Raw genomic sequence first — 15,533 nt, forward strand, 5'->3', positions numbered from 1 at the left:
CAAGTGGGACTTAAAGCCTGGAATTTTAAAAATCAGCAAGTTCCATTTTGGAATAGTCCAGAAGGCTTTAGCAGGCTGAGTCCCCACCCTTAAAGAGATAGTACAACAAAGAGCCAGCAGAGATATAGCATAGAAATAGCAGTAGGGACACACTGGAGGAAGAACGATTTACTCATCTCAGAGCCTGTCCCAAAGAAGCGTGGTTCACAGGGAGACCCCCTCCAGGAACAAAGGAGCTGGCATGTGCTATTTCACTCCCTTGCCCTTCAGCATAAACACAGGACCACGTGCAGGAACCAGGATGGCACCAACACTCACTACCCAACATGCTTACACCAAGACCTGCCCCCAACACTTGGGCGGATCTGCTCTTTCAACTAAACCTTTCCTCAGTCCCAGCATTACAGCTCCCAGAAGACATATACAGACATCACCAGTACCCCATCTCCTGACCAGCATCTTTTGCAGGGCTTCATTTCTGGCAGCGGTGGTGGCAGGTTGCATTTCTCAAGCAGACCAGTACATACCTTGTTAAAAATGTGCCCCACCAAGCCAGGGACTAGACACTGCCCATAACAGGAAAAAAGAGCCTCCATGGACAACTGGACTGAAGGAAAAAGAGGCCAGGACTACAGCAAGGCACACACAACACACATTAGAGACACCCATGAAGCACCAGATCCTGAGGAACAAGGTACACTGCACTGCAGGGCACTGTAGGACCTCTTCTTCATAAGTCCATTACTATCAAGACAAGATGTAGCTGACTTTCCTAACATACAGAAACAGATACAGAGAGTTAGACAAAATGAGAAGGCAGAGGAATATTTCCCAAATAAAATAATAGTACCAAACCACAGCAAGAGACCTAAGTGAAACAGAGATAAGTAATAATTAATATGCCTGATAGTTTAAAATAATGATCATAAAGATACTCTTGGACTTGAGAAAAGAGTGGAGGATGTCAGTGAGACATTTAACAAAGAGACAAAGAAAGAACCAATCAGAGATAACACAATAAATGAAATTTGATAGTACAGTTGATGGAATAAATAGCAGGCTAATGGAATCAGAAGAATGAATTAATGATTTGAAAGACAGAGTAATGGAAAGTAATCAAGCTAAGCAAATGAGAGGGAAAAAATTATGCAAACTGAGAATAGCCTTAGTGAACTCAGTGACTCCATCAAGTGAAATAGCATTTGTACTATATGGATCCCAGAAGAAGAAGAGAAAGAAAGGGGGGCAGAAAATTTACTTGAAGAAATAATAGCTGAAAACTTCCCAAATCTGGGGAAGGAAACAGATATCCATATCCAGGAGACACAGAGATCCCCCCAAAAAAATCAGCACAAAGAGGTCCCCAGTAAGACACATAGTAATTAGAATGGCAAAAAGTAGTGATAAAGAAAAACTTTGAGAAACAGCAAGAGAAAAGAAGTTACATACAAGGGAAATCCCATAAGTTTTTCAGCTGATTTTTCAGAGAAATTTTGCAAGCCAGAAGGGAGTGGCATGATATATTCAAAGTGCTAAAAGGGAAATATCTGCCAAGAATACCTGTCCAGCAAGGCTATCAATCAGAATAGAAGTAGAGAGAGTTTCTGAGACAAAAACTAAAGAAAGACACCTGCAGATTGAAAGTTAGGGGATGGAGAACATCTATCATACAAATGGTTGGCGAAAGAAAGCAGGGATAGCAGTACTTCTATCAGACAAAATAGACTTTAAAACAAAGACTATAACAAGTGACAAAGGACACTGTGTGATTTAAAAAAAGGGTCAATCCAACAAGAAAATAAACAATTGTAAATATTTAAACATGGGAGCACCCAAATACATAAAGCAGCTAATAACAAACATAAAGGAAGTAATCCACAGTAACACAATAATAGTAGTGGACTTTAACACCCCACCGACATTGATGGACAGATCATCCGAAGAGAAAACCAACAATGAAATAGTAGCTTTGAATGACACACTGGAACAGATGGTTTTAACAGATATATTCAGAACATTCCATTCCTAAAACAACAGAATGCACATTCTTTTAAAGTACACATGAATATTCTCCAGAATACATCACATATAAGGCCATGAAACAAGTCTCAACAAATTCAAAAAGATCGAAGTCATAGTATGCATCTTTTCTGACCACACTGTTATGAAACTAGAATTCAAGCATAAGAAAAATTCTGGAAAGAGCACCACACTGAGATTAAACAGTATGCTACTGAACAGTGAATGGGTCAACTAGAAAATAAAAAAAGAAATTAAATACATGGAAACAAATGCAAATGAAAACACAATGGTCCACACTCTTTAGGATGCAGCAAAAGCAGTTCTGAGAGGGAAGTTTATAGCAATATCTGAAGAAACAAGAAAAATCCCAAATAAAAAAAAATCTAACTTTGTATATAAAGGAGCTAGAAAAAAAAGAACAAACAAAACCTAAAACTAGCAGAAGAAAGGAAATAAAGATTAGAGCAGAAATAAATGAAGAAGAAACTGAAAAACAGTAGAACAAATCAATGAAGCCAGGAGCTGGTTCTTTGAAAGGATCAACAAAATTGATAAACATCTGGCCAGACTCATCCAGAAAGAGAGAGAGGGGGAACCCAGATAAATAAAATCACAATGAAAAAGGAGCAATACCACCCCACCCCACAGATATATAAACCATTATAAGAGAATATTATGAAAAATTATATTCCAACAAATTGGACAACCTAGAAGAAACGTCTAAGTTCCTAGAAATGAATAATCTAACAAAACAGAAGCAGGAAGAAATAGAAAATTTGAACAGGCCAAATACCAGCAATGAAATTGAATCAATAATTTAAAAAACTGCCAACAAACAAAAGTCCAGGACCAGACGGCTGAACAGGTGAATTCTACCAAACATTTAAAGAAGAGTTAATACCTATTCTTCTCAAATGATTCCTAAAAATAGAAGGGGAAGGAAAGCTGCCAAATTCATTCTATGAGGCCAATATCACCCTGATATGAAAACCAGATAAAGTCAAAACAATAAGAGAACTATAGGCCAATATCACTGATGAACAGAGGTGCAAAAATTCTCAACAAAATACTAGAAAACCAAATCCAACAATACATTTAAAAAAAAATCATTCACCATGATCAAGTGAGATTTATTCCTGGGATGCAAGTCCAGTTGAACATTTGCAAATCAATGTGATACATCACATCAATAAGAGAAAGGATAACCACAAGGTCATTTCAATAGATGCAGAAAAAGCAGTTGATGAAGTACAACATCCGTTCAGGATAAAAACCCTCAACAGAGTAAGTTTAGAGGGAACAAACCTCAACATAATAAAGGCCTTGTATGTAAAACCCACAACAAACATCATACTCAATGGGAAAAATTGAGAGCCTTTCCCCTAAGGTAAGGATCAAGAGAGGATGTCCATTCTCACCACTTTTATTCAGTATAGTACTGGAAATCTCAGTGACAGCAATTAGACAACAAAAAGAAATAAAAGGCCTCCACATAGTAAGGAAGAAGTAAAACTTCCACTATTTGCAGATGACATGATTCTCTATATGGAAAACCCTAAAGACTCGACCATAGAACTACTCGAACTGATAAATGAATTCACTAAAGTTGCAGGGTACAAAATTAGAGTACACAAATCTCTTGCATTCCTATTTACTAATAATGAAACAGCAGACAACGAAATGAGGAAAACAACCCCATTTACAGTTGCACCAAAAATAATATCTAGGAATAAACTTGTTCAATGAGGTGAAAGACTTAACTCTGAAAACTGTAGAACACTGATGAAAAAAAGTGAAGACGACACAAACAAATGGAAAGGTATCTCATGCTCACGGATTGGAAGAAAAAATATTGTTAAAAATGTCTATACTACCCAAAGTAACCTATAGATTTAAAGGGGTCCCTACCAAAATACCAATAGCATTTTTCACAGAACTGGAACAAACAATCCTAACATTTGTATGGAACCACAAAAGACCAAAATAGCCAAAGCAATCTTTAAAAAGAAAAGCGGGTGCCTGGGTGGCACAGTCAGTTAAGCATATAACCCTTGATTTCAGCTCAGGTCATGATCTTAGGGTCATGAGATCAAGCCCCACGCTGGGCTCCACACTCAGTGCAGAGTCTGCTTGAGTTTCTCTCTCCCTCTCCCTTTGCTCCTCCCCTCCATGCACTCTCTAAAATAAATGTCTTTAAAAAAAAAAAAGAAAAGAAAATCAAAACTGGGAGGTATCACAATTGCAGAATTCAAATTGTATTACAAAGCTGCAGTAGTCAAAACAGTATAGCACTGGCATAAAAACAGACACGTAGATCAATGGAACAGAAAAGAAAACCGAGAAATGAACCCACACTATATGGTCAATTAAGTTTTGACAAAGGTGGAAAGAATATACAATGGGAGAATCTCTTCAACAAATGTTGCTGGAAACTACATGGAAAAGAATGAACGTGGACAACTTTTTTACACCATGCACAAAAATAAACTCAAAGTGGATTAAGAACCTAAATGTGAAACTTGAAGCTATGAAAATCCTAGAAATGAACAGAGGCATTAATATCTCTGACATTGACCATAGCAACATTTTTCTAGATATGTCTCCTGAGATAAGGGAGTTAAAAGCAAAAATAAACTATTGTGACCACTTCAAAATAAAAGTTTCTTCACAACGAAGGAAACAATCAACAAGACTGAAAGGGCACCTATGGAATGGGAGAAGGTATTTGCAAATGACATATCCAATAAAGGGTTAGTATCTAATATGTATAAAGAAATGATACAGGGGCACCTGGGTGACAGTCTGTTAAGCATCTGCCTTCAGCTCAGGTCATGATCCCAGGGTCCTGGGATCAAGCCCCACATAGGGCTCCCTGCACAGTGGGGAGTCTGCTTCTCTCTCTCCCTCTGCTGCTCCCTCTGCTTGTGTTTTCTCTCACTGTCTGTCAAATAGATAAATAAAATCTTAAAAAAAAAACCTGATACAACTCAACACCCAAAACACAATCCAATTAAAAAATAGGCAAAAGACACGAACAGACATTTCTCCAAAGAAGACATACAAATGACAAATGAAAGACTCATGATGAGATGCTCATATCACTCATCATCAGGGAAATGCAAATTAAAACCATAATGAAATATCACCTCACACCTGTCTGAGTGGCTCAAATCAAAAACACAAGAAACAAGTATTGGTGAGGATGTGCAGACAAAGGAACCCTAATGCAAAGTGGTGCAGCCACTGTGGAAAACACTATGGAGATGCCCCAAAAAGTTAAAAATAGAACTACCCTCTGATCCAGTAATCACTGTACTGGGTATTTACCCCCAAAACACAAAAGCACTACTTTGAAGGGTGTATGTATCCCTTGCATATACCCCTATGTTTATTGCAGCATTATTTACTATAGTCAGATGTTGGAAATAGCCCAAGTATATGACGGATGAGTGGACAAAGAATATATATATATATAAATGATAAAACCCTCAACAAAGTAAGTTTAGAGGGCACACACATACACACACATATATACATATATGGGATATTATTCAGCCATAGGATGAAATCTTGCCATATGCAATGACATGGTTGGAGCTAGAGAGTATAATGCTAAGCAAAAGAAGTCTGTCAGAGAAAGACAAATACCATATGATCTCACTCATATATGGAATTTAAGAAACAAAACAGATGAGTAAGCAAAAAAATAGACAAACCAAGAAACAGATTCTTATCTATAGAAAATAAACTGATGGTTATTAGAGGGGATGTGGGGGGGGCGGGTTAAATAAGTGATAGGGATTAAATAGAATACTTATCCTAATGAGTACTGAGTCATGTATAGAATTGTTGAATCACTCTATTGTACACATGAAACTAATATGTTGTATATTAACGATACTGAAATTAAAATTAAACATTTAAAAATTAAAATTTTAATTTAAAAAACCCTAAGGGATGCTATGTGTTAAAGAATTATATGGGCTGAATGATAAGTCATAAAGGAAGAAACCACAATGAGATACCACCTTACACCAGTTAGAATGTCTAAAATTATCAAGACAGGGAACAACAAATGTTGGTGAGGATGCGGAGAAAGGGGAACCCCCTTACACCGTGGGTGGGAATGCAAGCTGGTGCAGCCACACTGCAAAACAGTATGGAGGTTCCTCAGACATTAAAAGTCAAACTACCCTGCGACCCAGCAATTGCACTACTAGGTATTTATCCCAAAGATACAGATGTAGTGAAAAGAAGGGACACGTGCACTCCAATGTTCACAGCAACAATGTCCACAATAGCCAAACTGTGGAAGGAGCTGAGGTGTCCTTCAATAGCTGAATGGATAAAGATGTGGTTCATATATACAATGGAATATTAGTCATCAGAAAGGATGAATACCCACCATTTGCCTCGACGTGGATGGAACTGGAGAGTATTATGCTAAGTGAAGTAAGTCAAGCAGAGAAAGACAATTATCATACGGTTTCACTCATCTTTGGAATATAAGGAATAGCGCGGAGGACCATAGGGGAAGGGAAGGAAAACCGAATGGGAAGAAATCAGAGAGGGAGACAAACCATGAGAGACTCTGGACTCCGGGAAATGAACTGAAGGTTACAGAAGGGAGGGGGATGGGAGGAAGGGGTAACTGGGTGATGGGTATTAAGGGGAGGGCATGTGATGTGATGAGCTCTGGGTGTTATATGCAACTAGTGAATCGTTGAACACTACATCAGAAACTACTGATGTACTATATGTTGGCTAATTGAACATGAAAAAAAAGAAAAAATAAGAAGATGGCAGTTGGCAGGAAAAAAACGGAAGGGAGGGAGGAAGGAAGGAAAAGAAAATTTTAAAAAGCTGGATTTGCCCAGTATAAAGAGCTACACTTTTTCTCTCCTTACTTGGCTGGAATGCCATGAGATGAGACTGACGGGTTGCAAACTACATTCACCGCCCTGTGCACACCTTAGGACATGTCAAGGTAATAGAACAACTGGTAGCTGATTGCCCCTGAGCCAATGGCTACAGCAGGGCACTGCTGAAAAAGACTCCAAATGTGTTTTATTCATTATGTGTTATATCCCAATATTAATTAGATTCCTATTTGTTGAAGACTGGCATAGTTCAGATATTTCCAGGAGAAGAAGAAAAAGATTTCTAGCCAACAATGGCTATATTCCAAGAACCAATTACACGGAGAGATTCTCTAAGAATGAGCTGACCCTGGCATAACATTTGACAGCTTGTCTTCCTGCAGTGGTGTCAACTGCTTCAGCTCAGAGGCAGGCCTTTGGGCTAGAGAATCTAAGCCTGATCTAGGCATTTGCTTATGCTAAAGAGTCAGATCCTAGAGCAAACAAAGCCCAGAATGTGACCTTTCATCAGGAACGACTGAAGACTGAGGTTCTCTGATTGCCCATCATAAATCAAGTCCTTAAGCTTGGAAAGAATTAGAACAGTAGTTCCCCAACTATGCTCCCCAAAATGGTCTCACAGGACTAATCCACCCCTCAGCCAAATACATTTGGGAAACAGTGCATATTATTCTCCTCCCTAAGTTTTGCAGGGCGTATGAATATGATAAGTCTCTTTGATAGTGCAGTATAAAGAAACCAGTTCAGCACACTCTTCAACCCAGTTTCCCAAGCTTATTCATTCATAGAGGTTATCAAAGAATAGCAAATAATATCTGGAATTACTATTTTGGAAACAGTGAATCCAAAAAAGTTCCTGTATACTCAATACCAAAAGTGTGCCAGACATCAGTTTACTCTTTGGTTAGGCAGAAGCCAACACATTTGTAGTTAGAATGTCTTCCTGACCGTCAGCTCTCGTTTGTTATTCAGTATATGAGAACCCAGCTTTCCATTGGTTTGGATTCTGGAAAAAAATGGGATTTGATTCTTCCTGTAACTTCCATTTCAGGTGACTAACCACTTTTAACTGATCTGTTGACATGAGCATGGTTTAGGTGTTCACTGAAAGGTTAGTGTCACAAGAAATTAATGTCCTGGTGGGCTTGTGTTTTTCTCTGAGGCAGATATTGATGAATGCACAGAGGGAATCACTGAGTGCCACAACCATTCCCGCTGCGTTAACCTGCCAGGGTGGTACCACTGTGAGTGCAGAAGCGGTTTCCATGACGATGGGACCTATTCACTGTCCGGGCAGTCCTGTGTTGGTAAGCAGCTTTTAGCCATGCCCTCCATCCTTCTGGCCCTTTGCAGGAGGGGCAGCCTGCTTTGGCACTCTCGTCAGTTCCCAATGTTAAAATATGACCCCTCACGGGCTAAACTCATCAGTTTTCAAATTTCCTCCCTCAACAATTCAAGCAGGAGGCCAGGGATTAGGCAGCGTGGGGTTTTCGGATTTTTATATGGAAACTGGGGCAGAGTTTCAAAGCCTTGGTCTGTGTGCTATGGTTTCTGGTTCTTTTGAAGTAAAACCATGGTGGCTTGCTAAAATTTTTAACAGTTTGAGAAACAAGTGGGAGAAGAAATACTGGTGGACTGAGAAAGTTAAGGTTAAATACCAACCTTTGTACGGAAAAAGGCAAAGCACCTCTTTGAGTCTTTGTCGGTGAAAGGGTAAAAATGGGATAATAATATATGTGTGTTGCTAGGATTAAATGGGATGCCACACATTTAGAGATTGTAAGCTTTCCGTTGTTGGCGCAAACGTAATAGAGGTACATTAACCTTATTATTGTTATTACCACCATCATCCTTACAGAGTCTCCTTTAATCACTGTTCTGCTTGAGGTTCTGTTAAATGCTGAACATAGGAAGCTAGCAGGTGGAGTTTTTTACCTTTAAGACCCTACAGCTTTCATGACATCCAAACAACTGATCAAACCTGGCATTGTTTCCATGAGAAGCTTAGCCAATGCACTTACATCATGTTCTGTGAACTCAACTAAATTCTTCATGCAGGTTTGGACAGACCTATAGGGCAAGCCTTCTGACCTTGCGTTCAGACTGCTGAATTAGAAAATGGGAATGTGATTTTGAAAATTCATTGTCTCTGCTCATTGCATATATATATATTTTCTGAAGGTTGCTACTGAGATCCACCTAGTGTTTTTCCAACATCCCCCTTAGGTTGTTTTAAAGTAAAGATAAATCAGGGAACAGTGGGCACACAGCATGAACTGTCCACCACTCCTGTTGAGAAGCATGCAGTATAGTTGTTAAAAGCATGGATCCTGGGGCGCCTGGGTGGCACAGCGGTTAATCGTCTGCCTTCGGCTCAGGGCGTGATCCCGGCGTTACGGGATCGAGTCCCACATCAGGCTCTTCTGCTATGAGCCTGCTTCTTCCTCTCCCACTCCCCCTGCTTGTGTTCCCTCTCTCGCTGGCTGTCTCTCTCTGTTGAATAAATAAATAAAATCTTTAAAAAAAAATAAAAATAAAAATAAAAGCATGGATCCTGGAGCTAAACTCCCTGCTGTCAAATTCCAGTTCTTTCATTTCTAAATAGGTTCCCTGTGGCAAGATCTTATCTAGACCATACCTCACTTATCCATCTGTAAAATGGAAATGTTGCTATCTAGGTCATATGAGCGTTGTGAGAATTAATTGAATTGACACCTGTTAATGTTCAGTAAATGTTAGTTATCATTATCTTCAGTGTCCCTGCATATTCAGCACTCTGCCCTATCCATCGTTTCTTTTATTCTTTTTGTTTGTTTGTTTATTTTAGGGAGAGAGAGTGCGTGAGCTGGGAGGGTAGGGGGTGGGATGGGGGGCGGTGCAGAGGGAGAGAGTTTCAAGCAGACTGAGCTCGGAGCCCCACTTGGGGCTGGATCTCATGACCCTGAGATCATGACCTGAGCGTAAACCAAGAGTCGGTCGGATGCTTAACTGACTGAGCCACCAAGGCACCCCTCTTTTATTCTTTAAATAATGATTTGTAACCATAGGGACAGGTTTGCAGTTATCCTGGGTCTTCAGATACTTCCTTTACAAATGGCCAAGAAGCTCTGTAGGTGTGCAGCTCAGTGTAAACAGATGTTACATGAATAGGAATAGATAGAATGGCAGTTGTGATTGAGGAATGGACATAGAATATTGGCCTTATGTGGTATTACATTGTGGCACTAAAAATAAAAATCTCATTTTTAAACACTGTATTTGATCTCATTAAATGGGTGACTCTTAGCTTTTTATTGCATGAAGGATCTTAGAGATTACCTCGTTAAACCAATTTTATAACTGCCTGGACCCGCCACGCTCTCGTACTCTTAGATGCCTTTGCCCATGCTGTCCCCTCTGGCTGGAATGGAACAGAACTCTGAATCAAAGATGACCCTCTCTTTTCCTTGATCATCCTGATTCACATGGGAATTTCTGATCTTTTTCCTAATTTCGGCTCATGTTCCACCAGGCCCCCACGAGGCATTTTTGGATGTTTTCATAGGAGTCATCACTCCTGTCCTCTGCTAACTCCAATTTTCTCCTGCTGTATGTTTCTCTGGCTTGTACCATGGAAACTTGTACCGCTGTACAGTTCATCTGCTCTCCAACTAGACTGTGAGTGTGAAATGGACTTTATTCTTCTGTCTCTCCAATAAGACCCTTTGGTAGTTGCTGTTTAGTCAATGAGAAAAATGCAACCACTTCATTGGCTTGATAAAGAAATTCAGTCTCAGAAAGGGTGACAGCTTGTTCCCAGCCATATAGTTGGTTTGATACGAGTTGAGACTCAAGCCAAAGTCAAGGGTGACTCTGCATCCCAAGTATCTGGTGCAGTTTCCGTTTACCTGTTCTGATGTAATTATCCACAGCACCCTGCCACTCTCATAAATGTCCCCCTTTGGATGAAAGATGTCCTGGTCACCTCACCTGCAGATATTTCTCTGCCATGTGGAGTGGTCTGCCTGGGAGATCGAATTTGCTGCCCTCTGTGAAGAAGGACTGTCTTCTTCCATGAACGGGTCCCTGGTCTGCACAGGAAAACTATAGCAAATTGGATTCTTTGGCAAGACAATAGAGTTGTTTTTATTAGTGGCGTTTTTAATTAGAGTAATTGTTAATCCGAATGCCCCTTCATTTCCACACTTTTGGAGATATCTTTGTGAATGGGTCTTAATAAGAATAGAAATCTGGCCATTCTCCAGTTTTTCTTTGGTAGTTGAGAGCACTCTTAGTCCAGAATATTTCATGGTACAACAGATACATATGTCACATCATGTCATTTTCTTATGACAGTGCCTTCTGATGCCTTCCCATTGAAGGAAAATAAAATTCTGACTTCTTCATGTGGCCTTCAAGGCTTTAGGTGATATTGCCTCTACCTGCTCCTTGGACTTCACTCCTACAGATGCTCACCTTTTTAATCTTTTCATGCCTTGAACATGGCAATGAATTCACCCCATTTCGGAGCTTTTGCCTTTGCTGTTCTGTCTGGAACACCCAAGGCCTGTCTTGTTACAATGCCTGTCTTCTTTCTTTATATAAATATCTCAGCCCAAATGCCACTCTCTGCCCATTGTATCTGAAGTAGTCTTTTTCTGGTGACTTCATTATATCACTCTCTTTTAGAACTTTGGTAGCATTTTTAAATTGTCAATTTACTGGATGTGTCTGTGTGTGTAATTGTCTCCAGCCACAGGGTACGGATTGAGGACAGAGACTTGTTTAGGTTTTGCCACGGTACTTTCAGCCCCTAGAGCACTGTGGGCACAAGCAGGGCATTTAATGCTTATATGTCGAATGTTTGAAGGACTAGATAATCACACCATATCAGGTCAGATTTATTTTCTCCCTGGTTTGACCTAACTAGTTGTGTGTGTGCGATGATTATAACATAAGATGTTAAGTATCACAAAATCATGTGAGTCTTTACTTCAGGAAAAAAATTATTGAGAATAGTCATCACACCAGCACTGTGTTAAGTTTTCTGGGAATGTGGATATGAATCAGATAAGATCTCTCTTCTTGAAGGATTTATGACCTGAAATATTCTGATTCATAAAAATGCACCATCATGGCACTGAAAATCATCACATCAGAATAAGCCCTAAATAACATCATCTAATGCTTACATATAAAGAAATAGCAGCTGAAAGAATCTTTAAAACCTTTTAAAAGTTTTTTTAACAACATGTAGTCAGCTATGCTTTTTCCCAGAATAGTAGTTGGAATGGCATATGTCAGAATCCAAAATGTGGCAGTTGAGGACAATCGCATGCCACCCTGTGCCAATTTCTCTTACATGAGAATAGTAACACCTGCTTTGTTGACTTCATTAATGACTATAAGCCTCAAATGTTACTGATGTCCTAAAAAAAACAGCACACATGCAGGATTTACTAGTTTATGAGAAAAATGGTTAAGATTTGCCTCTTGCTCCTAAAGATCATATTATTGAAAATGACTAGTATTCGGTAGAGGCAGACAGAATCAGCATTACTGAGAAGTTTAACAGATTGAGTGTCTGTCTGTCTGCCTCTTCCTCATATGTTTGTGTGTTTTCATAATTCCAGGAGAGATGTGCACACAAAAATTTGCCGACTCGTATTTGCAGACAGGATGACAGTGATTACCTACAGCTGTTACCATAGAGTGCAGGGCACTCTGGGTTGGGATGTGGGAGTTTGAGTTGGTGATTCTCAGTGGTAACATAAAAGTTATGAGCAGTCGCTTTTTTTATCTAGACATAGTTATCTGGGTCATCTAGAAATAAGACCTAATGTATAATTAACAGTGGCATATGTCAAGAGCAGGAGTTCACATATTTTGAAAAGGAGATTCAAACTCCCTCAACTTCCCTCTGTCTCCATGATCTTGCTCCTGCAAATGAGACTTTATTTTCCTCTGCTCCCTCTCGTACTGTGCATGGATAGATCCACAAGCCTGCTCAGATCGTTCTTCCACTCTTCTTAGACCCTGGACTTTCTTTCCTCTACTTTTCACTTGTATGCTTTTCCCTGACCATCCCTCTGTCCGCATTTCCAGATGTCAAAATCCTGATGAACTTCTTAAGTCAGTGATTCCTTTTTTTTCCAAGATTTTATTTATTTATTTATTTGAGAGAGAGAGAGAGCGCGCGTGCGCACAAGTGAGCCAGAGAGGCAGAGGGAGAGGGACAAACAGACTCTCTACTGAGTAGGGAACCCGACAGAGGGATGGATCCCAGGACCCTGGGATCATGACCTGAGTCAAAGGCAGATGCTTAACTGACTGAGCCACCCAGGCTCCCCTAAACCAGTGATTCTCAAACCTGTTTTGCAGTAGATTCACCTAAGTAGCTTTTTAAAAATACTTATGGTGGGCCAGGACACTCTGGAGATTCTGACTCATTGACTTCTTGTGGGACTTAGAGGTCATTGTTTAAAAAAAACAAAAAGTCTCTAAACGATTAGAAAGAATATTGAATTATTGTAGAAAACCACTGTCATAGATTTTCTCCAATAATAATAATAATAATAATAACTATCCCCATAGCCATTTATTTACACCTCTCTTATGGAACTTGCCAAATCAGGCTTGTCTTCTTCATCAGTCCTTTATAGCCTGCAGTACAGTTGAGGTGTTTTGATTTCCTTTTTACATGTGTGCTGAATTAAATTGTATTGGTCAAACACTTGTTATTGAACAGAATTTTCAAACCCCATTAAAACTCGTTTTGTCAACGGAGCACCCTGACGGATGACAGACGGCTGTTCTTAGGGAGCACGGCCCCTAGGCCTCTATTCCTGCTGCCCCCACAGGACCTGGTTATGTGCGGCGGGTCCCCGGACCCCGGAGTCTGCTCTCTGATCCCTGGAAACAACCCAGCGAGGATTTACTTGTCCGAACAGCTGCTGAAACTGTCATCAACTTGCAAAGCAACATCAAACAGCCAAAAAAGGTGCAGTTGGAATCCCTTGGGAAGATTTCACATTTAACTGTCTGGTAGGTCAGGACTGATTGAGATAGTCTGAGAATGGTGTGTGTTCTGCTATCACTGCCCAGGGCCTGGTTCTCCTAGGAGTGGAGATAAAAAGGGCTAGGACCTGGAGACGCTCCTGGAGGGGCTAAGAGTCACGATGGCTTAGCGGGTGACAGTGTGATACGAGGGGAGGCAGTTTTCAAGTGTACGTAGGGCTGGAATCGGATCCCAACTCGGCCGCTTCCTAGCTAAGCGGCATTTCGCCAGATATTTAACCTCTCTAAGCCTTGGTTCCCTTGGCATACAAGGATTAAAATAATACCTGCTGGTGGAATTTTTTGTAATATAAGTGTTCTCATATGCAAATATCCTGGCAAGGAGTAGATCATAATAGTCAACATTTAACCTCACTTCACCTCCAATCCCTCACCTGTCAAATGAAGACGGCAACAGTAATACTAATAAGAGCTAACATTTATTGAGCGCTTACTTGGCACCAGACACCGCTCTAAGCAATTTACAGAAGTGCCATCCTCCTCAATTGCTGTGGAGTCATGGCGAGGGGGAAAGCACGCAGCCCTTGCGTTTTCAGTGCTCGGTAGCTGTTAGCCGTTATCGCGACGCGAACACCCACACTGTGTGCCGGACCCGGGCCGGGGAGTCGCAGGCATCACCTCATCCAGTTCTCACAAGTGCCACGGGAGCAAGGCCTCTCACTATGACCATGTTAAAGACTAGGGAAATAGGGGCACCTGGGTGGCTCAGTCGTTAAGCGTCTCCTTCAGCTCAGGGCGTGATCCCAGGGTCCTGGGATCGAGCCCCACATCGGGTTCCCTGCTGAGGGCCTGCTTCTTCCTCTCCCACTCCCTCTGCTTGTGTTCCCTCTCTCGCTGGCTGTCTCTCTCTCTGTCAAATAAATAAATAAAATCTTTTAAAAAATAAAATAAAATAAAATAAAGATGAGGGAAATAAGGTCCCAGGATTAAGATAACTGTCCCAAATTCCACAGCTGAGATATGCACAAAGAGACCATAATGCGGGTCTGTTTGATCCCAAAGCTTCTGCTTTTCCGATGTTAGCACTGAGATGCTTTCTGGAGAGAAGGAGGCCGGCTGTGAGCCCGTGGTTGAAGGAGGTGTTTTAAGCAGGGCAGCTGGAAGTCAAGGAGACACAGCAAAGAGAGAGTGAGTGAGACCCAGACCAGATGGACAATTGTTGCATTCTGTCTGAATCAAGAGCACTGGTGAATTATTTTATCCAGTGGATGCACGGTCTGTGTCTTGGTGTTTAAGACAGAGGCATACACCCCAGTCTTGGGACACCTGGTGGATTTTCTCTCTTTGCAAACAATAAAGAACCCACCATGCACCCCCATACAGAAAGTATTTTCTTTTTTTTTTTCCTTTTTTTTTTTTTAGATTTTATTTATTTATTTGTCAAGAGACAGAGAGCACACGCAGGGGGAGGGGCAGAGGGAGAGGGAGAAGCAGGCTCCCTACAGAGCAGGGAGCCCGATGTGGGACTCGATCCCAGGACCCTGGGATCATGACCTGAGCTGAAGGCAGCCGCTCAACTGACTGAGCCACCCAGGTGTCCCCAGAAAGTATTTTCAGTTAAAAGGCCCCTCACCC

At 40.8% G+C, this 15,533-nt stretch overlaps 1 protein-coding gene across 2 annotated transcripts in view; it reads left to right on the forward strand.

Annotated features, from left to right (window-relative positions):
* NELL1 (neural EGFL like 1) overlaps positions 1-15,533 on the forward strand; it is an 823,559-nt gene that overhangs the window by 771,828 nt on the left and 36,198 nt on the right. The window contains exon 16 of one of the 2 annotated variants that reach the window (XM_045808610.2): positions 8,069-8,209. The exons of the other annotated variant lie outside the window; for it this stretch is intronic. Within the exon in view, the coding sequence (XP_045664566.2) occupies positions 8,069-8,209 (141 nt within the window). The remainder of the gene's footprint in view (positions 1-8,068; positions 8,210-15,533) is intronic. 2 annotated transcript variants of the gene reach the window in all.

The sequence above is a fragment of the Ursus americanus genome, chromosome 24, assembly GCF_024610735.1.
Source record: "Ursus americanus isolate L20-20 chromosome 24, mUrsAme1.1.p, whole genome shotgun sequence".
NCBI lineage: Eukaryota > Metazoa > Chordata > Mammalia > Carnivora > Ursidae > Ursus > Ursus americanus.